General features: G+C 41.5%; 1 protein-coding gene and 1 long non-coding RNA gene across 2 annotated transcripts; one reads left to right on the plus strand and one right to left on the minus strand.

Moving 5' to 3' along the window:
- The first annotated feature begins 2,551 nt into the window (after nt 1-2,551).
- On the plus strand, nt 2,552-4,574 carry LOC122664006 (peroxidase 11). The gene is made up of 4 exons (XM_043859681.1): nt 2,552-2,848; nt 2,952-3,143; nt 3,858-4,023; nt 4,105-4,574. Exons 1-4 carry the CDS (start codon nt 2,597-2,599, stop codon nt 4,527-4,529), a joined length of 1,035 nt encoding a protein of 344 aa, XP_043715616.1. The 5' UTR covers nt 2,552-2,596; the 3' UTR covers nt 4,530-4,574.
- A 15,801-nt stretch (nt 4,575-20,375) lies between these two features.
- LOC122663969 lies at nt 20,376-23,504 on the minus strand. Its single transcript, XR_006333253.1, has 3 exons — nt 23,317-23,504; nt 21,227-21,228; nt 20,376-20,388 (listed from the first exon to the last, which is right to left on the minus strand). It is a non-coding gene; the product is annotated as an uncharacterized LOC122663969 (long non-coding RNA).
- Nucleotides 23,505-23,822: the final 318 nt, after the last annotated feature.

Genomic DNA, 23,822 nt, shown 5'->3' on the forward strand with positions numbered 1-23,822 from the left:
AACCTTCTATGTGTTTCTGATTAACAACAATAATCAAATAGAACAGAATCAAGACACACGGATGCAAAAGTACTGATTAGCCATTTTGGATCCCTTTGATTCTGATCCGATAACCAACCAGATGATGATATATGTTTTGACCAAAGAACTTCTTAATGAAAATGAGATGTTATTTGATATTGACGTTCACTAAAATCATAGAGAGGAGCCATCAAGGGGATTCTCCTTGTTGGTGTGAATGTTTTACGAGTTTATTCTTTGAAGCTTCTCCCTGGTTGACTGACTACCATAGATGATTAACAGTCTTGGTGATAACTTGTAGTAATACCCAAGGAAAGAAAATCGTTTAGGTTAACATGTAGTTTATTAGAAAAAACATGAACACGTGCTTCCCTAGTCCTAATTCATTAGTGATAATATGAAATAATAACAAGGCATTTACATCTGTACGCATTCATTCTACTGTACAGAAAGAACCTCCTATGATGAATATTTTACCTGATTCGTCAACCTCCATCAAACCCTGACCTGCAATCCAATTTGGGATATAATTATCCAAAGACCCGTACACCCTATCGAAAAATGAAACTTGAAGAAACCCATCTAATGAATTTCTTTTTTTGGACGAATAGATAAATATATACAACAATTCCAAGGAAACAAAGAAGTTTCCAAATAAAGGTGTGAAAGAAAAAGGAAAACAACAACAACAATCATAGGTCCATAACCTTATCCCAACTAAATGGGGTCGGCTACATGGATTTGAGTGTTGTTGGTGAAGCCTGATTTGGCCCAGAAAGTACGGTTGAGACCTTCGGAGGGCCGTTTCGGCCTCGAAACGACCTCAGAATGCCGAAAAATGGTGGGGCTCCACGTCAAAGGTTGATTGAGTCATGTGTTATGTTTACTTTTGAGCCACGTGTTATGTTTTGGTCCGGCTCAAGTTTTTTGGCAATTTTTGGGCTAGGGGCATTTGTGTACTTTCTGGGGTTAGGGCTTCCCTATATAATGTTCTTATCTATTTGAGATAGGGTTATGAGGGTTTGTAACATTTTCAGAGAAAATAGTGAAACCAGTTCTACTGCTCGGCCGTGGATGTAGCTTCCATTTTGGAGGTGAATCACTTAAATCTCTGTGTTGTGTGTTGTGTGTGCTCTCTCTATTTTCGTTTTTCTTCTGCAAATCGCTATTCTGGGCGTTGTTTTCTTAACACCAAGAAGGGTAATGTTCCAAGAAGGCACTGTATGTTTGTTCCTAAGGGACTCTCTAGCGATGGGCCAAAAGTGGGTGGGCTTGGGAATGATCTCAAAGGAGAATATTGCATCCCATATTTGATTGATGGTTCAGGATTTGGAAGTCCATTTCCTAAGGTTACAGTCACTCAAAATTTGATATATTGCGGCACAAGATACAAGTTTCCCCACGGTCTCGTAGCTGGTCCTACCGCCACAGTACTTATAGAACCAATGCCACTCCTTGTCAAAAGGAAATGGCTGCTACATTGTCGGGGTGCACTTTCAGAGGAGGCCCTAGTTCTCACACTGATGCCGAGAAGGGATAAGAGAAAAATAGATGGGGAATGTCTCAGAAAAGGCAACATCTAGAAGACGATCTAAGAAAGCAAGTAGTAGGAAGGGAGTAGGTGGGCGCTCTCCAGGCTATGAAGTTGTGGCGAGGGATGTTGCTTTTGAACCAAACAATGTTGTGCCAAGGGACCATCGGAGCATTCTGACGAACCACATTCCAAATAGAGGAAATGGAGAACAAGCCCGAGGTTGTCACCATCCATATAATCATGTCACCGCTCCCTCGAGATCTCTTGGGGATACCTAGCAAGACTTCGGCTAGGGGAAGACTCAGGACCGGATTAGACATGATGCTGATTTCGATAGGCATGCTCTTGTTTCTGACACCCTTCATGATAAAGGCCTTACCCCGGTGTAAGACTAATTCCAAATTGAGAAAAATGACTTTGTCTGGGAATAGTAGCTTATGCACCTAGACATATTATGACACGAAATATCCGCCCTACCCCTATGAAAGGTAGAAATTCCACCCCTATTAATGCTTTGAAAGCAAGAATGTTTCATCTTGGGTCGGGTTTGCTTATTGGACAAATTTTAAACTCAACCCAGTGAACCCACCCATGACCAGTTGGAATAGCAATATTGTGATACATCTCTTATTGGTTGTTGCTAAGAGACACAAGGCAAGCCACCAACTAAATAAAGCCAAACTTTACCATATAGTTTGACCAAAATAAAAATTTATCATATTTTGCTATTAATACCCTACCTTTTTAGCATTTCACACAACCATTTTATAATATATTATGAGTATTATGGTATTAGACACTACCATTGTTTGGTAATTTAGTTTGCGAGTACCCACCAACCAAATAAATTAGTTGTATCTTCTCTTGACTTCAGTCAGCTTTACACAAAAGAAAGCGACTCTCTTAGCTCCTTCTCATATTTATATTCCATATTCCAAAGTAGACACATTCAATATCCTTACTTGTATATATATAAGCACTGGAGTCTCATCCACCCTATATTCACAGTCTTGTCTTTGAGCTTAAAGAAGATAAGCAGAAATGGCACTTTCCAAGTTTTCTTCTCATCCTCATCCCTATCTGCAATGCCTAGCCTGCTTAATCTTCTTCATTTTAAGTATTTTTGTTGTTAATTCACAAGCAGATGATCCTTCTTTGACACAGGATTACTATGCATCTTCATGTCCAACAGCAATAGAGATTGTTAGGAAAGAGATGGAATGTGCAGTGCTCTCTGATCCAGGCATGGCGGCTTCGATACTTCGGTTGCATTTCCATGACTGCTTTGTTCAGGTTTGGAGTTTACAAACTTCATGATTAGTGAAGTAATAAAAAAAAAAAAGTAATTAACACTAATTGTTACCATCTTTGAATCTGTTATTGTATGTTTGGACAGGGTTGTGATGGATCAGTTTTGTTAGATGACACAATCACACTACAAGGGGAGAAGAAAGCACCCCCTAACATTCATTCTCTGAAAGGTTTTAGGGTGATTGATAGGATCAAGAGCAAGCTTGAATATGAGTGCCCTAGTATTGTTTCATGTGCCGATATACTTACTATTGCAGCAAGAGATGCAGTTATCCTGGTAAGATTCTAACAGATCAACTCAGAGACATCGAGGGTAATAGTGATATTTTCTCAAATATGCTTATATCTTATACATGGGAGATGTTGAGACTTGGGTAGAACTCATCCTTAAAAGTTAGTCGTTAAGGAGAATGTGTCCAAGTACCTATAAGTTTCCACATCGGATTACTCACATCGATCCCATGTAAAATTATTAATTCCACCTTTCGCATGAAATCCCAACAATCTGCCCCTCCATGTGGGAGCTACTGCTGTGGGATTATTAATTCCGCTTTCTGCTTGGAAGACCAACATGAGGATCTTCATTCATTCCAATTTATTATTGTGTGTTTCGAATTCTTGTACTTGTTTCAAAGTCTGTCCTGCTCCGACATTTTTTGTGGTAACCCAAAGGGGATATTTTTTGAGGTATGTGATGGATCGACCTGACTTGGAGGAGTATTTCCTTGTTTTATTATCTTGTTGTGTAAGCAAAAGAAAGAAATGAGATTTGAGGTTTTTCGAGTTAGGATTTTCTAGGGAGAGTTCTTTGTGCGATTTTTGGTATTCTTGAGAGATCTCTATTGTATTTTTCTTCTATTACATACTGATCATCTTCAACTTCAACCGTGGATGTAGCACACCAAATTGGGGTTTGATCAAACTATGTTAAATCTTGTGTCATTCTTGTTTGAATTTGTTTTGTTTTTTTCATAAATTTTTGTTTTCTTAGGTTGGTGGGCCTTACTGGGATGTTCCTCTGGGTAGAAAGGATTCAAGAAGTGCAAGCTTCAGCCTAGCTACCACAAACATTCCTACTCCTGATCAAGGCCTTCTTACTCTCCTTGCAAATTTCATGGAGCAAGGCCTCTCAGTCACAGATATGGTTGCTCTTGTGGGTAAGAGAGATATGTCTTCTCATATAGCGCTTAAAGAAATCTTGATAGAATGGAGTACTGATTCTCCCTTGTAATTTGCAGGTGCTCACACCATTGGTGTGGCACAATGTCAGAACTTCCGAGCAAGAATCTATGGAGACTTTGAAGAAACTGCTAGCATGATGAATCCATTAACAAAGACATACCTCAACAATTTGAGATCTATTTGCCCTGCTATTGGAGGAGACAGTAACAAGACTGCAATGGACTATGTTACCCCTAATTATTTTGATAATTCAATCTATCAAATACTGCTGAGAGGGGAAGGATTGCTGAACTCTGATCAAGAAATGTATTCCAGTGTGTTGGCGTTTGAGACAAAGCAACTTGTTCAGAAGTATGCTGAAGATCAACTTGCTTTCTTCCAACAATTCTCAGATTCTATGGTGAAGATGGGAAATATTATCAATCCTGACAGCTTTATTACTGGGGAAGTAAGGAAGAATTGCCGATTTATTAACACATAAGCTTTTAAGTTAGTAATTGTTTTGGTTCTGGTCAGCCCATGCCACTCAGTAGCTACTTATCCATCTCAATCCATCAATCAAATGTAGTATTTTCCTAACTGTATGGGTTGGCTAGTGGAAGCTTGTCCAGTGTGTTATTTGTTTCAGAATGAGAATATGAAAAAATATATATTAGTTTCATTGGCTTGTGTTTTTTTTTTGTTTTTTTTTGTTGGATAAACAAAACCTTACTGATAAGAATTTGTAGTACACATGGATTCCAAATTACAAGTGTCCCAAAGCCATGGAATGGAAATAGACTAGATGGTCCTACATGTCAAAGACCGGGCCCTCTTTGCAATTGAGTCAGCCAAATCATTTTCCCTCCCGGCCATGGAATAACGGTGAAATTACAAGACTCAGTACTAGATGTCACAAAGAAATATCTTAGATAGTAGGAATCACTATAATTTGTGGGTCAGATGAGGATTTTGTTGTCAGATTCAATAATCAAATTGTAACAACTATCTTTAATAGCTTGAAGGATGCCTGATTGAATCGCCATTGCTTCACCCATACTCACTGTTGAAAATATAGCTGGTTCTGAGGTAGCATGGAGGGCCATTCCTCTATTGTCACTGTTATTTGATCTTCCCCGACCAAGGTTCCCAAGTCAATCCCTTACCTTTTGTCTCTGATTTCTATCATGATCCATTGAAATTTAACATCAATAACTCTGTTATCTTAATGAAGAAGACGAACATTCTCCTTCCACATCAGACATAGGCCTCCTGCACAAACAATGCAATTCTCATTTATCATGTATGTGTGCCGAGGTGGACAATCAGAGCGTTCTCATTTATTTCTAAGATTATCAAACTTAATAACATTCTAATTCCTTGACCACTGATTGTTGATTGATCATCTTCTATGCATAATGAAGCTCACCGCACAAACAATGCAAAAGCTCCAGAGTCGATAGAAAACGTTAAATCAAGCCCTTTAATCTATCTTATACTAGGCTGGCCCAATCTAACGTCCATACTTTAGAGTGGGCCCCATTAGGCACATAACAGACCACCACGCTTTCATAGCCATCGTCCTCAGCAGTTCTCACTCTGGTCGTAGGTAGCTCTTTCTTGATTCACTCTACTCTAGGTAGCCCTTCTTCTAAGTAGCCATTTTCGTGAATCGAACCCGTGACATGGTGACTGACTCTGTACCAAATATCAGGTACTTGATCGATATGTCAAAAGCTTCAGAGCTGATGAAACACTGTAAATCAAGCCCTTTAACCTATCACATACTAGGTTGGCACAATCTAGTGCCCATACAATAGAGTAGGCCTCATTAGGCACATAACATTTAGCTTCCTCTTCAAAACCCACATCAATAGTAAAAAGTCTTATTTAGTCATTTGATCCATTTCCCTCTTACAGATTTCCTCAAAATTGGGATTCAACCATGATCCAAGGGTAAGAGGACGAGCCAATGTTTGAAAGTGAACATTGATTGCTGATACACTCTAAATACTACATAAAATTGATTAATCCATTTTCCCCTTCCAACTCCACGCCACAATTGTTTCAAGGGTCATGGATTTGGCAACCGAAAACTGTACAGAAGTTGTGAATTTTCCTATTAAAATGACTAACATGATCAGGAAGTAAATCTAAAAATAAACACAAAAAAACAAAACAAAGAAACAAAACAAACAAAAAAAAAAGATAAATGAATTCTAAGGCTCTTTTTGGTATGATTTATGTTTCTATTTATCTGAACTATTTCTATTTTTGTAAGTATTTGGTATGTTTTATGATGCCTGTTTCTATTAATTATAAATTAAATAAATTAGAAACTAAAAATTATTGAAGAGCTACTTGTGATTTATTGCTACTAATTATTTGCTATTGTTTAACCGCGAACTATTGATAACAATTTTGCTCCCAACTCCATGATTCCGAGTGAAATTGTTTTTTTTTTTTTTTTTTTTTAATTACATGATTTTCTAGAATTAACTCCAGAATTAGTTCCAAATATTTGTTTTTTGGTGGAATTAATTCCAGAATTGATTCAGAACAAAATTAGCCTGCTATACAATTGATAGAATCACTCCAAATCCTACAATGATAATTACGAAAATGCCATTTTAAGTGTGCAAATGCAAATTTTCATATTCTTAACAAATGAGACACAAAAAACTGACACTGGTCAGCACTGAGCTATTCCCTAGGGTTTTGATACCAAGAGAAGACCAGCACCATCGCAATGAGTTTCATTGATCGCTGATCCAATAGCGTGGTGACGAAACCCTTGCTTGCTCGCTCTCAGATTCTCTCCAATGATGCATTCTCGTATGGGAACAGCCGCCCTTTACTAGTTTCGTCTCACGGAAATTGAAGCATTTCCTGGGGTTTTGTTGATTCTGTCTTCGGACGGGTTCCTGGTTTCTCGAACGAAACCCCTTCTCCGTCGCTTGTACATGTTTTTCTCCGCCATTGTGCGTGTTTTTTCTCCGCTGTTTTTGGCGTGCCATTTCCCCGCCGTTTGTGTGTGTAATTCTTCTCTTCTCTGTCCACCATGATCCTTGGAACCGTCGGCAACGATGCCAACGATGTTGCTAACGATGACGACGCATCCACCGCTCTGTTCAAGGATCATCACTGCCCCGTCTTTTTCGTTTTCCTTGTTTGTCTGTTTGCAGGTGATGTTGTCCTTGATGTTGGTGGCACTAAGTTTATAATTGACTCATAAGCTCCAGCCGCCGTTCAACCTTCACTATACCTCTCCTGTCGCCGGACGAATCTCCACTCGCCGATCTAGCAGATCCTTGCAGATCTGTTCAAAAGTAGGTTGTGGCAGTGTTTCAGATGATTTTTTTGCTGTCTATCGAAGCTCCACTCGTCGATCCAGCAGACCTTTGCTGATCTAGCAAGTCTGTTTGAAAGTAGACTATGGCAGTGTGTCGGCACGCGTGGGAAGTTTGGTGTCGGTCTATTTGGCACGTATGGCCCCCCTCTATTGGCACGTATGTGCATGCGCTTATCTTTAGTTGTGTCTGCAGCTTTCTGTCTAGGGATATGGTTGTAATCCATCCCCTACTCTAGATGGCCCAGTCAATGGCATGTGAGACTGGGTCAATCTCCACTCCTTGATTTTGGATACCATATATCCATACCTTGTGTTTATCACGTTCTCTATCTATCTTATGTATTTTGTTTTCCTTTGTTTGGCGTTGGGCGCACATGAATGAATAGCTTTCTTCTCTACCAAAAAAAAAAAAAATGAGACAACTTGCAAAATTGTCACTAACGATTTTCTAACCATTCCAAATCCTGTTCTTACCCAAAACAAAAAAAAAACAATTCCAAATACTGTTATCTATTAAATTGTTGTCACAAGTAGCAGCACAACAATTCCAAAATTGCCAACAACGATTTTTTTTGGGGGGTAAAATACTTAGTTTAATACCATCACGGTACTTTTAATTTGAATAATTTTTGGGGATAGAGAATACCACCCGGCTGCATAGTACACACTGCCGCTGCACTCTGACACAAGGGCGTACGAAATGACCTCCACACCCCCTAAACCCAAGAAATGATTAAAGGTGCGACGATCATTTTGCACACCCCTGTCAGGGTGCAGGGGTGGCATGTCTGGCGTGACCAATTGGCATTCTATCTCCCTTTTCTTGTAGTGTTGGGCAATTCCAGCCCCTAGAGCCAACCTTTGGCCACCGAACTGGTCCAGCTAGTGTTCGTACTACCAAGTTTGTACTTCAAGTTTGAAGTTTTGTGATTCCAACTTCCAACATCTACCAGATTCATTTTGCAAGGTGGGGTGTTTAGGACACAAAGTGACAAGATATATAACAAGGAAATCGAATCCTTTACGACACTTCTTCCCAATGTGGATGGTTTAAATCAAAGTCCAACAACAGGCAACATCATCATGTACTGATCCATACTCTGTATTCATTCTCTTTTGTTGAAATGTTTGGATTTAAATTCTCTCACACAAAACACAACAATCCAACCTGATAAAGAGAGAGAGAGAGAGAGAGATGGGCCATCTTAGGTGGTCCAATACAAAGATTCTCAAGCCCACTTGAGAGAATTTTTATATCCACAACATCAAAAGGGTTTTACACTTTACATTCGAAGAGAAAAGGAGAGCTTTTAAGCAAGCTTTAAAAACTCATAATGAATATCGGTCTTAACAATTCAAATCATTGCAGAATCTGAATTAATCGAAATCAGCCCTGATCGATTCCAAAGCCAAATGGTCCAATTATGCCATTTCCGACCTTGACTTCCTGAATTAAAAATAAATAAAAAGGAAATGATTTCTGCATAGGAGCGTGCGGCTTGCACCCAAACACAAAGGGAGACAACATGATTACCCTGTCCCCATGAAAGGTTAAAATGCCTACCTTGTTGATGCTTATGTGCATGCTCCCATTGGCCTTCATGCGCGTTCAGAGATCACACACCCCCACAGAGAACTCTTTCCCATAAAAATAAAAAAAAAGAAAAAGGATTTTTATCTGCTCCATTACTGACACGCTCCATTTTGCTCCATTACACTCTTAAATGATTGACACATGTATCTGAAAGATCCAACTGTCAGAAAACTATTAAAAATTTACTTTTTTTTTTTACTTTTGCATTTTAACTTTCAAATTTTTTACTTTTGGTTTTTCACTTTTTGATTTTTAGCTTTCCCTCTCATTCTCTCTTCCCTTTTCGGATGAAAAACCTTTCGTTTCTCTCTGTCAAGGGTATCACAGCCACGTAGTTGTCTTTAGCTGGACAGCTAGACCTTCTAGAATTCTCTTCCCACTTGCGTAACTACTTATGGTTATAATGTAATCACAATTAATGGTTCTGTTAGAGTTTGTTATAATGTACTAGTATAATCAATCTTAATATAAATACAAGGCTAGCTCTCCTGAGTACTGTGGAGAACTATTTTCATAAGATGCTATCATCGAGTCAAGGTTTCCTTTTTTTGTTTTTCTGACCAGCTGTCTGTCTTGTCACCATCATCTCTGCAATCATGCCTTTTTGTCAACATCATTTCTGTAATCTTGCCTTTTGTCACCATCATCTCTGCAATTTTGCCTTTAGTTTCTTCTTCTTTTCTATTTTCTCATCTCTTCATACGCATTATTGATGGGACACATCCGTGTCCGACGCCTGATCCATTGGTTGATTCTTCGGTGATTGATGTTGCGATTCTTGCCTGGCGTCTGCAAGATCAACTTCTTTTGAGTTGGATTCTCTCCTCTCTAACGGAGCTGGTTCTTGCACAGGTTGTTGGCTTCACCTCTTCTCAGGCTGTTTGACAGCATCTGGAGTCTTCGTTTGCTTCTCATTCTCAAGCGCGAATCAGGAAACTCCGGCTGAATCTTCATAATATCAAGAAAGGCGGTGTTACAATGAGCGCTTATCTTCTCAAGGTCAAGACCATTGTTGATGAGCTTGCTCTGGTTTCTAAACCAGTCTCTGATGAGGATCTCATTCTCTTCAGTCTTGATGGTCTTGGTTCTGAGTATGATGCTTTTGTCACCTTTGTTTCTACTAGAGATTCTCCTGTTCGCTTGTCCGATCTCCATGGTATGCTTCTGGTCGAGGAGATGCGCTCTCAGCATGCTCTAGCTAATATCACTAACACCTTTGCTCAAGTTGCTCAGACTACTCCTAAGCAGTAGTCCTCTATTCCGCCAACGATTGATCTAGGGAATCATCGTGGTTGTGGTCATTTTTATCAAGGAAATCGCCGTGATCGTGGCCGTTACTTTTATGATCCGCGTTCTCACAACAACAATTATCCTGCTCAGCAATTTCCTTTGCAGTCCAATAATGTTCCTTTCGGCCGATATGTTCTCTATCAGATCTGTGGTCGCAATGGCCATTCGGCTGCTTCATATTATCAACGGTATCATTGGATGTTGGTGTCTCTCCACAGCCTTCTGGTTCTTCGAATGCATTTTTGGTTGGTCATTCTGTTGGTGATCAGGTGTGGCATCATGATTCTGGAGCTACTAACCACATTACCTCAGATCTTGGGGCAGTACGCATTCACAGTCCTTATCAAGGATTTGATTCTGTGAAGATTGGAAATGACTCAGGTTTGCTTATCACTAACACTGGTCGCAACACTGTTTATCGCAATGGTTCTTCTTTTTCCCTTAAGGATATTCTTCATATACCTCAAATTCATACTAATTTGCTATCAATTAGTCGGTTTGCCTTGGGTAACAATGTATATTTCGAATTTCAGCCTTATCATTTCTATGTCAAGGATCCATCCTCGGGGAATATTCTGCTGCACGGACCGATTAGGGATGGCATGTATGAGACGGTTCTCTCTACCTCCAAGGATTCTTCTGCAAATAAGCTAGCACTTTCTGGTATTAAAGCTTCTACTGATCAATGGCATGCAAGGCTTGGTCACCCTTCCTTTTCAGTTGTTCGGCGAGTTCTTCATTAGGCTTCATTGTCGGTCTCCTCTCACTCTGTCTCCAATCTCTGTGTAACTTGTCAACTTGGTAAAGCACACAAGCTCCCTTTTTCTGCCTCGGTCTCTACAACATCTTCACCGCTCGAGCATGTGTACTTGGATTTATGGGGGCCAGATCCATTACTATCTGTTGAAGGGCATAGATACTACGTAATATTTATGGATGATTTTACAAGATTTGTCTGGTTTTATCCTTTAGCCAACAAGTCAGATGTACTCAGTACTTTTCAAATCTTCAAAGCTATGGTTGAGAATTTGTTTTGCACTAAAATCAAATATTTTCAGTCTGATTGGGGAGGCGAGTATCGGCCTCTCTCTCAGTTTTTGGCTTCCTTTGAAGTGATTCATCGTTTATCATGTCCTCACACCTCTGAGTAGACTGGGGTTGTGGAGCGCAAGCATCGCCATATTGTGGAAGTGGGTCTCACTCTCTTGATCCATAGTTCTCTACCTTTGTCCTACTGGTCGTTTGCGTTTGACACTGCTGTTTACTTAATCATCTTCCGACCTCAGTACTTCAGATGGACACACCCTACCATCGTTTGTTTGGTGATCACCCAGACTATGCTTTTCTTAAGACGTTTGGTTGTGCCTGTTGTCCTTTGCTCCGCCCTTACATCAATCATAAACTTCAATACCGGTCGGCTCAGTGCTTGTTTCAGGGTTATTCCTCTAAACACAAGGGGTATCGGTGTTTTAATCCAGCCATAGGTAAGCTTATCATTTCTCGCCATATTATTTTTGATGAGCTTTTGTTTCCTTTTCTTCCCACTTCTGGGACTACAGTCTCCTCTATTCTGCCCAATGCTTTCATTCCATTTTCTTCCCATCCGGTTTCTTCTTCTATGGGGGGGTTCTTCTATGGCTTCCCCTTCTGTGTCTTGTTCACCATTCCAACCACAGTCGGTTCCACCTCCAACTCTGATTTCACCTACTGTACTTCCAACTATAGCTACTACTATGCCTATTTCTTCTTCGCCTTCTTGGGGTGGTTCTGGCTCTTCATCTGTCCCACTCTGTGACTCTATAGTGCAGCCCATCAATTCTTCACCTGGGCCGCAATGTGACACCACTGTGCAGCTCAATGATTCTTCTTCTGGGTCTTTGTGTGTTCCTGCCATTGGGCCCATTAGTGTTGTGGTTCCACCTGTCTCTGCACGGCCCATCACCACTTCCCACCATTCTCATCCCATTGTGACTAGAACCTAGGATTGCACTCGTTTGCCAAAGGTTCCCAGGAGTTAGTATGCTTCCATCACGTTCAATCGACATGTTATTCTCAAGCATCCAAATCGGTTGAATGGCGGGCTGCTATGGCGGCAAAATTTGATGCCTTGATTCAGAATGGTACTTGGGTACTTACTCCTACCCCACCGAATTGCAATATTATTGGGTGCAAGTGGATTTTTAAGATAAAGAAGCGAGCTGATGGGTCAATTGAGTGATACAAAGCTCGTTTGATGGCCAAGGGTTTTAGTCAAGAGGTCGGGCTAGATTACACTAAGACTTTTAGTCCAGTGGTTAAGTCCACAACTATTTGCACGGTTCTTTCTACTGTTGTTTCCTTGGGCTGGACTTTGCGTCAGCTAAATGTTAATAATGCATTTCTCAATGGTTATATTTTGGAAGATTTGTATATGTCCCAACCACCGGGATTTGTAGATACTCGTTACCCGGATCATGTATGCAAGTTGAGGCACTCCTTGTATGGCCTCAAACAGGTCCCTCGGGCTTGGTTTCAGCGCCTTCATGATTTCTTGGTACGCATGGGCTTTGTCGCCTCTAAGACAGATGCCTCTTTATTTGTGTACCGTTCCGAGGGCATCCTTGCCTATCTACTTGTGTATGTGGATGATATTATTCTTGCCGGTAATTGATTCCAAAGCCAAATGGTCCAATAATGCCATTTTCGACCCTGACTTCCTAAACTAAAAATAAATAATAAGGAAATGGTTTCTGGGTAGGAGCGTGTCGCTTGCACCTAAACACAAAGGGAGACAACATGACTACCCTGTCCCCATGAAAGGTTAAAATGCATACCTTGTTGATGCTTATGTGCACGCTCCCATTGGCCTTCGTGCGCGTTCAGAGGTCACTCACCCCCACAGAGAACTCTTTCCCATAAAAATAAAATAAAAAGAAAAAGGATTTTTATCTGCTCCATTACTGACACGCTCCATTTTGCTCCATTACACTCTTAGATGATTGACACGTGTATCTGAAAGATCCAATGGTCAGAAAACTATTAAAAATTTACTTTTTTTTTTTTTTTACTTTTGCATTTTAACTTTCAGTTTTTTTACTTTTGGTTTTTCACTTTTTGATTTTTACCTTTCCCTCTCATTCTCTCTCCCCTTTCCCGACCTGAAACCTTTTGTTTCTCTTTGTCAAGGGTATCACAGCCACGTAGCTATCTTTAGTTGGACTGTTGGACCTTCTAGAATTCTCTTCCAACTTGCGTAAATACTTATGGTTATAATGTAATCACAATTAGTGGTTCTGTTAGAGTTTTTTTTTTTTTTTTTTTTTTTTTTTTTTTTTTTTGGTTGAAAGAAGATTCATTGAAAACCAGAGTCAGTACAAGCAGTGGCCTCTTTCTCACAGAGATTTAGAAGCCACAGAGTGGAAACTGGCCAATCCATCGGTGACTCAACCGACAGGGCCGACCGGGCCAAGGAGTCTGCAACCACATTAGACGACCTTGGAATAAAGCAAAAAAGACAGTCAACAAAAGAACTTTGAAGCTGAAGAATATCAAAGCCCACAGCATCAATTTCATAGTCGAAGCTTCTTGAATTCAGTTGTTGAATCAGGCTTAAGCAATCCGACTCCACCACAATATGAGATAAATGGAGTTTAGCCGCTTGAAGAAGACCCGTTCTAATAGCAAGCGCTTCAGCGTAAAGACTAGAATCACAGGAGGTACCTGAAGAAAAAGCATGTATAAGAATCCCCCGATGATCCCTGATGATGACCCCTAAACCTCCTTTACCAGAATTTTTAACCCATGCTGCATCACAGTTAATTTTAAGGAAAGGCTCATTAGGGGAAGTCCAAGAATGGGAGGAAGGAAAATTTCTCTCTTCAACTTCAATAGAGACTGAGGGAGGTTTGCAAACCACCGAAGAGAAATCTTGATGAGCTTTCTCAGCCATGGAAATAACTTGCTGTGGTGACCATTGCTTATTGTTGAAAATCAAATCGTTACGCGCCTTCCAAATGAACCAAAGTAAGAAAGAGGCCAGGGAGAATCGTTCTTGAGCCAGCTTTTTATCCCTGCTAAAAATAGGATTCCAGCACTGCAACCAATCGCTCATCTTATTGAAAGTAGGCATAGAGGTTAAGTGAGATAAGGATGAGCCAAACCAAACGGCTCTAGCAAAGGGACATGTAAGGAGCGTGTGACCAACTGTTTCCAAACTTTCCCCACATCTGTTATAATGTATTACTATAATCAATCTTAATATAAATACGAGGCTAGCTCTCCTGAGTACTGTGGAGAACTATTTTCATAACATGGTATCATCGAGTCAAGGTTTCCTTTTCTTGTTTTTCTAACCAGTTGGCTCTCTTGTCACCATCATCTCTGCAATCTTGCCTTTTTGTCAACATCATCTCTGCAATCTTGCCTTTTGTCACCATCATCTCTGCAATTTTGCCTTTAGTTTCTTCTTCTTTGCTATTTTCTCTTCTCTTCATGTACTTTTTTGATGGGACGCATCCGTGTCCGACCCCTGATCCATTGGTTGATTCTTTGGTGGTTGATGGTGCGATTCTTGCTTGGCGTCGGCAAGATCAACTTCTTTTGAGTTGGATTCTCTCCTCTCTGATGGAGCCGGTTCTTGCACAAGTTGTTGGCTTCACCTCTTCTCAAGTTGTTTGGCAGCATCTGGAGTCTTTGTTTGCTTCTCATTCTCAGGCTCGAATCATGCAACTCCGGCTGAATCTTCATAATATCAAGAAAGGCGGTGATACAATGAGCGCTTATCTTCTCAAGGTCAAGACCATTGTTGAAGAGCTTTCTCTGGTTTCTAAACTAGTCTCTGATGAGGATCTCATTCTCTTCACTCTTGGTGGTCTTGGTTCTGAGTATGGTGCTTTTGTCACCTTTGTTTCTACTAGAGATTTTCCTGTTTGCTTGTCCGATCTCCATGGTATGCTTCTGGTCGAGGAGATGCGCTTTCAGCATGCCCTGGCTCACTAACGCCTCTGCTCAAGTGGCTCAGACTACTCCTAAGAAGCAGTCCGCTGTTCCGCCAATGACTGATCCAGAGAATCGCCATGGTCGTGGTCATTTTTATCAAGGAAATCACCGTGGTCGTGGTCGTTACTTTTATGATATGTGTTCTCGCAACAACAATTATCCCTCAGCAATTTCCTCTGCAGTCCAATATGTTCCTTTTGGCTGATTTGTTCTCTATCAAATTTGTGGTCACAATGGCCATTCGGCTGCTTCATGTTATCAACAATATTCATCGGATGTGTCTCTCCATAGTCTTCTGGTTCTCCGAATGCAATTTTGACTGGTCATTCTATTGGTGATCAGGTGTGGAATCCTGATTCCGGAGCTACTAACCACATCACCTCAGATCTTGGGGAATTACGCATTCACAGTCCTTATCAAGGGTCTGATTTTGTGAAGATTGGAAATGGCTCATGTCACACCCCAAACCGCCCCCTGAGAGGATTAGGTAGGTGACCCGAATTGCATAACGACAATCCGCCAAATCCCATGGATCTAGAAGCAGTTAATGCATTCACGGTCCCACATTCGTAACATTACTACAAGTAAGATCAGAGTGCTGCAGATAATCTACAATTATAACAAAGAAAGAGAAAGCGTAGCGATACGGGAATGATGATGATATACATACATAAGTGAGTTTGACACATTCCCCATTACACCCACAAACTGAAGAAAAAAAAGCTGACCGATACATAAGCGAAAGGGAAATACATATATGTACAGGGCGAGATAACTCAACCCCAAAAGAAGAAAAGACTAAAAACTAAACAAAAGCAGGAATGGGGATAAACTTCTATCAAAAGCAAAAAGGGGTCCCTAAGACAAAAAGCATCAAGTGCGCCCCTCACTGGTGTTCATCAATGACTACTGAGAATGCATACATCATCAACACGACCTCCGCCGGAGTCCATACCAATAGCATCATAATCACGAGGGCTCTCCTCCTCGTAACGAGCCTCCATGCCACAGTGGCATCTGTCTGCACAATCATCTAGAAAGAAAAACATATATAACAAAGTGTGAGCCCCACTGAGCCCGTGAATAAAACATATCATCATGCATGCATATGCAACCACAATCCACATGATCCTATATGATATGCAAGTCAAGATTATTTAATTAGCCACCTAACAATACAGCTAAGGCAGGTTAGTGCTACTACAATCCCCAATACATGTATCCCTGATGTGGGCTTGGTTACCCCTTCCCGAGATACACCCATTGAGTTGTCGGAGAGAACCAGCCGGCTCCAGCATCTCCCTACCCAGGTCAGCCCGACCGGCCCTCTAGATTGAACTTGTGAGGTAACCGACTCAATATAATTCACCTTTCAGTGCTTCCCGACATGTAATTCGAGGATAAACTTTATGTGGCATATAGCTATGATTCACCTAGTGGTGCTTCCCAAGCTTGTAGCCCAAAGCTTCCCAACATATTTACCCTGGGGCGTCCCAGTTGTGCTGAGGCTTCCCGGCATAAACGCCTAAGGTTTTACGGTAGTCCTCACAGCCATCCAACACCTTAACCCCTGTTGGCAAGGGTGCGTAGCACGGGTGATGAAACTCTAACCCCATGTCTATATGGCATCGTATGAGTCGGGTGGTGTCAACCGTATCCCATACTATGGGCTACCACCGGCCTCATTTCCAAGTCGACTATGGCATCTAATCTAACATTTACAGTCATCATGATATATTCAAGCAGAATTGATCAACAGTCACACGATGTGTAATAATTGAGAAATTTGAATTTAATTAAATAACAAGCAATATAATTTAAGAATTTAGTTTCCGGCACAATAATATTGTTACACGTACATACACAATAATATTTCACTCACCTGGGTCTGGTTCTAAGAATTCAGTTGTAGTTTTAGTTCCGGCTGCAGTCTGGCTGTAGGCCTCGAGCGCGGGATCAAACCCTATATATAAATCAAAAATATGTCATTTAATATTTCAAGCTATTTTTGGATGTCCTAGGGTTGATCTAGGCTCATGGGTTGACTCGGTGTACATTTGATCATCACTTGGAATTCTCTGGGCCTTGCACTGGGCCTTAGGCTTATGTCCCGGTGCATCATCCAGAGATTGTGGCCTAGGGGTAGAATATTCATTTATCATAGTGGTACATGTTCCTAGGTTATATTAGTCTCACAGTATAATCCCCAACTTGACAGTGCTGCAAGACCATCACAGATAGGGTTTCCAAGCCCTGCGAGGCCTACTTGGGTACCCGAGGTGTTCATTCATGTGGACAGATGTGGGGAGGGGTGTTTTGGTCATTTACCACCTCCCAACACTGATTTATGGCCTATGGTTGAAGGTCCCCAGGTCAGATCAGCATTACAGTGAAATTTTATTCACTGGGCGATGTCTCTGGGTGATGTCTGCATCGCCTAGAGATTGCAAAATCGGAATCAGGCTGAGATTCCAAGGTTTTTAATTATGGGCAGTGCATGGATCTTCTCCCCATGCATGTTAGGTCATCTTGGACCCCCAGGGGTATAGATTGCACTAGTCCTTGTGGATTTTCACTTGGGCCCACCACTTGGCTGCCAGGAGCTGCCCAGACAGCCCAGTAAATAGTAACCCAACATATCTTTGGCTGCAAATCAAGGTTTTGACTGCATGCAAGGCTGGATTCATTTGTAAAACAGCAATCTATGGCTGCTACAACCTAGGGTTAGGTTTCATACAGCTAGGGCACACAATCTGGACCCCAAACTGCCTATTCTTAGTGTAACAGGGCAATGCAGCCTGGCACAACCCAGGTTTCGGTTCCAAATGTAAAACAGATATGCAAAATACCATAAAATGCTCAGATCCTTCATGCATCATGTTTGTATATTGGATCTGAGATGGTCCATGGCAGCCCCCAGCTGTTCTGGGCTGCCATTGGCCAGAATTGCATCAAAACTACAAAAATCCATGGAGAAGAATGGTAAACAGTAAGGTAGAAGGTAAGGGTAGGAATTTTATACCTGCACTGGTCTAGGGCTGCTCGAATTAGGGCCTTGGAGACAGGGCTGCTCTCTTCCTCCTTCTCCTTCTCTTTCCTTCTTCTTCTCCTTCTCTTTTCTCTCTTTTCTTTCTTCTCCTTCCCTCCACGGTTTCAATAGTGCCAAGAGGTCTAAATGAGCCTAAGGCACACCTATTTATAGCCCAACCCATAACTAGGGTCTGTTTGGCTCTTAAGGCCCCTTTTGAAAATGCATTTTTACTGCATTCTCAGTCATTCTGGGCACCCAGGTGGGGTCCACAGTGATCCAAGGGTATGAGGTGGTCCCTCAGACTTCCCTCAACCTATGGAGGGTGCCCATGTCCAATATGTGGTCCCCACAGATCAATTCATGGAAAAACTGCATTTTCCCACTCTAGGCGATGTCTCTGGGTGATGTCTGCATCGCCCCGAGAATTCAGCAAGGATGTATCTCTGTGGGCTTGCACAGGGGTTTGACTCAGGGTCAGGGCCTTGCACCCACATGTCACTCAGGGTCTTTTGCACTCATTTTCAGGTGTGGAACCCACATTTATGGAGAGGAGAGAGAATACCTGGAGTCTAAGCAATACATTATGTTGTGGGTCATGCAACTGCAGGGATCTGTAATCCATCTTCTGACAGGTATGTAGGAAGACATCCTCAGGGTTTCTTCATCAAATTCAATCACTGGAGTGATACTCCAAAGTGTTCTTGGATGCCATGTCAGGGATTCCTGTCCTTCAGTCAAGATTCCAGTCAGTCAGGGGCAGGGTTTGATAGCTCAAGTTTGCTTATCACTAACACTGGTCGCAGCACTATTTATCGCAATGGTTCTTCTTTTTCCCTTGAGGATATTCTTCATGTACCTCAAATTCATACTAATTTGCTATCAGTTCGTCTGTTTGCCTTGGGTAACAATGTATATTTTGAATTTCATCCTTATCATTTCTATGTCAAGGATCCATCCTTGGGGAATATTCTGTTGCACGGACCGATTAGGGATGGCCTGTATGAGATGGTTCTCTCTACCTTTAAGGATTCTTCTACCAATAAGCTAGCACTCTCTGGCATTAAATCTTCTACTGATCAATGGAATGCAAGGCTTAGTCACCATCGAAGTTGACGGTTGATCAAACCGGTACACATTTCACACTTAATTGGACTTTGAAATGATTTGATGTACAGTAACACCTTGGCATATATAAACCAGTCCATGTCATCGATTTATTGACTTCATCTAAGGTGGTTTCCAGTCTGGGAATGCAGTCATGCTTGATCCGGACTTGAAGGAGATCACACATTCTTCTACCTACGCAATTTGATGAATCAAGAAAAAGGTGCTTGCCTAATGCGACTCCGTTCGTTTGGAGATTCACTCCTCACTTCACTCGTCGAAAACAAGAGTCTTTCTTATAGATTGTGGAGTAAGATCTCAATCGGCAAGTCAAAAGATCAATCTCTTAGCCGGTCTAAGGTTACCTCCCTCATTTCCCATGTAGTTTTCCTTTTCAGTTGTTCGACGAGTTCTTCATCAGGCTTCATTGCTAGTCTCCTCTCACTCTGTCTCCAATCGCTGTGTAGCTTGTCAACTTGGTAAAGCACACAAGCTCCCTTTCTCTGCCTCGGTCTCTACAACATCTTACTCGAGCTTGTGTACTCGGATTTATGGGGGCCAGATCCATTACTGTCTGTTGAAGAACATAGATACTATGTAATATTCATGGATGTTTTTACAAGATTTGTCTGGTTTTATCCCTTAGCCAATAGGTCAGATGTACTTAGTACTTTACAAATCTTTAAAGCTATGGCTGAGAATTTGTTTTGCACTAAAACCAAGTATTTTTAGTCTGATTGGGGAGGCGAGTATCGGCCTCTCTCTCAATTTTTGGCTTCCTATGGAGTGATTTATCGTTTATCATGTCCTCACACCTTTGAGCAGAATGGGGCTGTGGAGCGCAAGCATCGCCATATTATGGAAGTGGGTCTCACTCTCTTGGCCCATAGTTCTCTACCTTTGTCCTACTGGTTGTATGCATTTGACACTGCTCTTTACTTACTTAATCGTCCTCCGACCTCAGTACTTCAAATGGACACACCCTACCATCGTTTGTTTGGTCATCACCCACACTATGCTTTTCTTAAGACGTTTGGCTGTGCCTATTATCCGTTGCTCCGCCCTTAAAACAATCATAAACTTCAGTATCGGTCGGCTTAGTGCTTGTTTTTGGGTTATTCCTCTAAACACAAACGGTATCAGTGTTTTAATCCAGCCACGGATAAGCTTATCATTTCTCACCATGTTATTTTTTATGAGCTTTTGTTTCATTTTCTTCCCACTTCTAGGACTACAGTCTCCTCTGTTCTACCTAGTGCTTTCATTCCATTTTCTTCCCATCCGATTTCTTCTTCTATGGGTTCTTCTTCTATGGCTTCCCCTTTTGTGTCTTATTCACCATTCCAACCACAGTCGGTTCCACCTCCAACTCTGATTTCACCTGTTATACTTCCAACTACAGCTCCTACTTTGCCTATTTCTTCTTCTCCTTCTTGGGCTGGTTCTGGTTCTTCATCTGTCCCACTCTATGACTCTATACTGCAGCCCATTAGTTCTTCACCTAGGCCGCAATGTGACACCACTGTGCAGCTCAATGATTCTTCTTCTGGGCCTTTGTGTGTTCCTGCTACTCGGCCCATTAGTGTTACGGTTCCACCTGTCTCTGCATGGCCCAACACCACTTCCCACCGTTCTCATCCGATGGTAACTAGAACCCAGGATGGCACTCGTTTGCCAAAGGTTCCCAGGAGTTATTATGCTTCCAAGCATACTTTACCATTGGCTTTTCTATCCACTGTGTCTTGTCCCGTTGAACCGATATGTTATTCTCAAACATCCAAATCGGCTGAATGGTGGGCTGCTATGGCGGCAGATTTGATGCCTCGTTCAGAATGGTACTTGGGTACTTACTCCTACCCCGTCGAATCGTAATATTATTGGGTACAAGTGGATTTTTAAGATAAAGAAGCAAGTTGATGGGTCAATTGAGGAATACAAAGCTCGTTTGGTGGCCAAGGGTTTTAGTCAAGAGGCCGGACTAGATTACATTGAGACTTTTAGTCTAGTGGTTAAGCCCACAACTATCTGCACGGTTCTTTCTATTGCTATTTCCTTAGGCTGGACTTTGCGTTCGTTAGACGTTAATAACGCCTTTCTCAATGGTTATATTTCGAAAGATTTGTATATGTCCCAACCACCAGGATTTGTAGATACTCGTTACCCGGATCATGTATGCAAGTTGAGGCGCTCCTTGTATGGCCTCAAACAGGTCCCTCGGGCCTGGTTTCAACGTCTTCATGATTTCTTGGTATGCATGGGCTTTGTCACCTCTAAGACCGATGCCTCTTTATTTGTGTATCGTTCTGACAGCATCCTTGCCTATCTACTCGTGTACGTGGATGATATTATTCTTACCAGTAACGATCCAGCCCATTTGGTTACTCTCATTACAACCTTGGGTAAGGAATTTGCTTTGAAAGATTTGGGGACCCTACAATATTTCTTGGGCATTGAGGTCACCCCTAATGCTAAAGGTCTGTAATTGACTCAGCAAAAATACATTTTTGATCTCCTTACTCGATTGCACATGGAGGGTTCCAAACCAATTTCTACACCTATATCTTCTACTACATGGTTATCACGCACTTCAAGTACTCTTCTTCCTGATCCAATGGAGTATCGGAGTATTGTAGGCGCCCTTCAATATGTTACATTGACTAGGCCAAATATAGTGTTTGCTGTTAATAAGGCATGTGAGTTTAGTGCTGCTCCTACTGATGAGCATTGGTTGGCTGTCAAGAGGATTTTGTGGTACCTAAAAGGAACTATTTCCATGGGCCTTCAGCTACATTCCTCTTCTACATGGGCCTTAAGTGCTTTTTTGGATGCTGATTGGGCTAGCTACCCTGATGATAAAAATATACGGGTGGGTATCTTGTATTTTTAGGCCTAAATCTTGTTTCTTAGCAATCTCGCAAATAGAATACTGTTGCACACTCTAGCACGGAGAGTGAGTATCGGGCTTTGGCCTTAGCCCCCACTGAGCTTAAGTGGCTATACTCCCTTTTGGGTGAACTTCATGCCTCTTTGGTCTCTTCCCCGGTTCTTTGGTGTGACAATGTGGGAGCAACCTATCTCACAGCTAATCCGGTTTCTCATCCCCGTACGAAACACATTGAGATTAATTTTCATTTCGTCCAGGATAAGGTGGCTAAAAAGGATTTTGTGGTTCGTTTTCTTTCTACCACTGATTAGCTAGTTGATATTCTAACAAAGGGACTTTCTTCTCCTCGGTTTACTTTGCTTCGTTCCAAACTCAACCATCACTCCAGGACTGGCGAGTTGGGTTTACGGGGGGATGTAAGGGTATCACAGCCACGTAGCTATCTTTAGCTGGACAGTTGGACCTTCTAGAATCTCTTCCCACTTGTGTAACTACTTTTGGTTATAATGTAATCACAGTTAGTGGTTTTGTTAGAGGTTGTTATAATGTATTACTATAATCAATCTTAATATAAATATAAGGATAGCTCTCCTGAGTACTGTGGAGAACTATTTTCATAACACTCTCTGGTCTCCGGCCACTCTGAAGAAAGTCTCCGCCAGAGATGGAGCACCTGTGATGTGAATAGCTAGGATTTCTGACGAGGTGTCTGGTCCAACCTCTTCCGTCTCCAACCTCTTTCATCTCTCTCTACTCTTCCCAATCTTAAGAGGAGAAGCAGCATTTGAGAAGAAAGAAGCAAGAAACCAGAGCTGCGTTTGCGATTGAGCCCCTGCTCCAACCTCTTCCATTTGCTAGTCTAGAAGCGCGACCAGAGCTCTGTTGGAGTACCCTGACTCGGTGAGTTATCACAACACCATCACTTGTGTTTTTTTTCTTTTTTTCTTTTTTTGTAAGTGAGATCGATGATGTGGCCCTCCCTTATCGATATGATTTCTTCCTTTAACAACGAAGTTACTCACTTGATGGCTTGGCCTTCAAGTTCTTCTTTGATAACCTATCTTTCTCTAAAGAACCACACCCATAATTTTTGCTTTTCTCTGAAAACCCATTATAGATTTCGAATTTTTCATCAAACCAAGTCAAATCCATGTTTCTATTCTTATCTAATAACTCATGTTGTAAATCCATTGATGACCGTACCTGCCCAGTGTGCTTTGACAAAGGCACCACTTGCTTGTGATCAGAATAGCTTAGAAAATCCTTATCAAATCCTTATAGGACTTTGTGGGAGTTTCTGCATAAGGAGTGCTAGCACTTCAAAAATGGCTAACACTGCTCCTCCTTTTTCTTCTTCCTCCTAGCCTCTCTTCATCTTTCACAGATTGAGTAGTGGATTTTGTTTTCTTCTTTTTAGAAGCTGCATGATTGAAAAATATAATTCAAAAGCTTAGCAAGTCTTCCACTAGGAGAATTGGGTTGCTTGTTTTTCTTCTCTTTGAATTGCTTTTCCACCTGATGGGCTTGGGAAGGAAGTGGGTTTTTTCCCATTTCATTTATTTA

Source organism: Telopea speciosissima, chromosome 6 (genome assembly GCF_018873765.1).
Source record: "Telopea speciosissima isolate NSW1024214 ecotype Mountain lineage chromosome 6, Tspe_v1, whole genome shotgun sequence".
Taxonomy (NCBI): Eukaryota; Viridiplantae; Streptophyta; class Magnoliopsida; order Proteales; family Proteaceae; genus Telopea; species Telopea speciosissima.

Coding starts and splice junctions, on each gene's coding strand:
- LOC122664006 (XM_043859681.1), top strand. CDS start 2,597: ATGGCACTTTCCAAGTTTTCTTCTCATCCTCATCCCTATCTGCAATGC. Junction 2,849..2,951: donor TCCATGACTGCTTTGTTCAG/GTTTGGAGTTTA, acceptor ATGTTTGGACAG/GGTTGTGATGGATCAGTTTT. Junction 4,024..4,104: donor AGATATGGTTGCTCTTGTGG/GTAAGAGAGATA, acceptor TGTAATTTGCAG/GTGCTCACACCATTGGTGTG.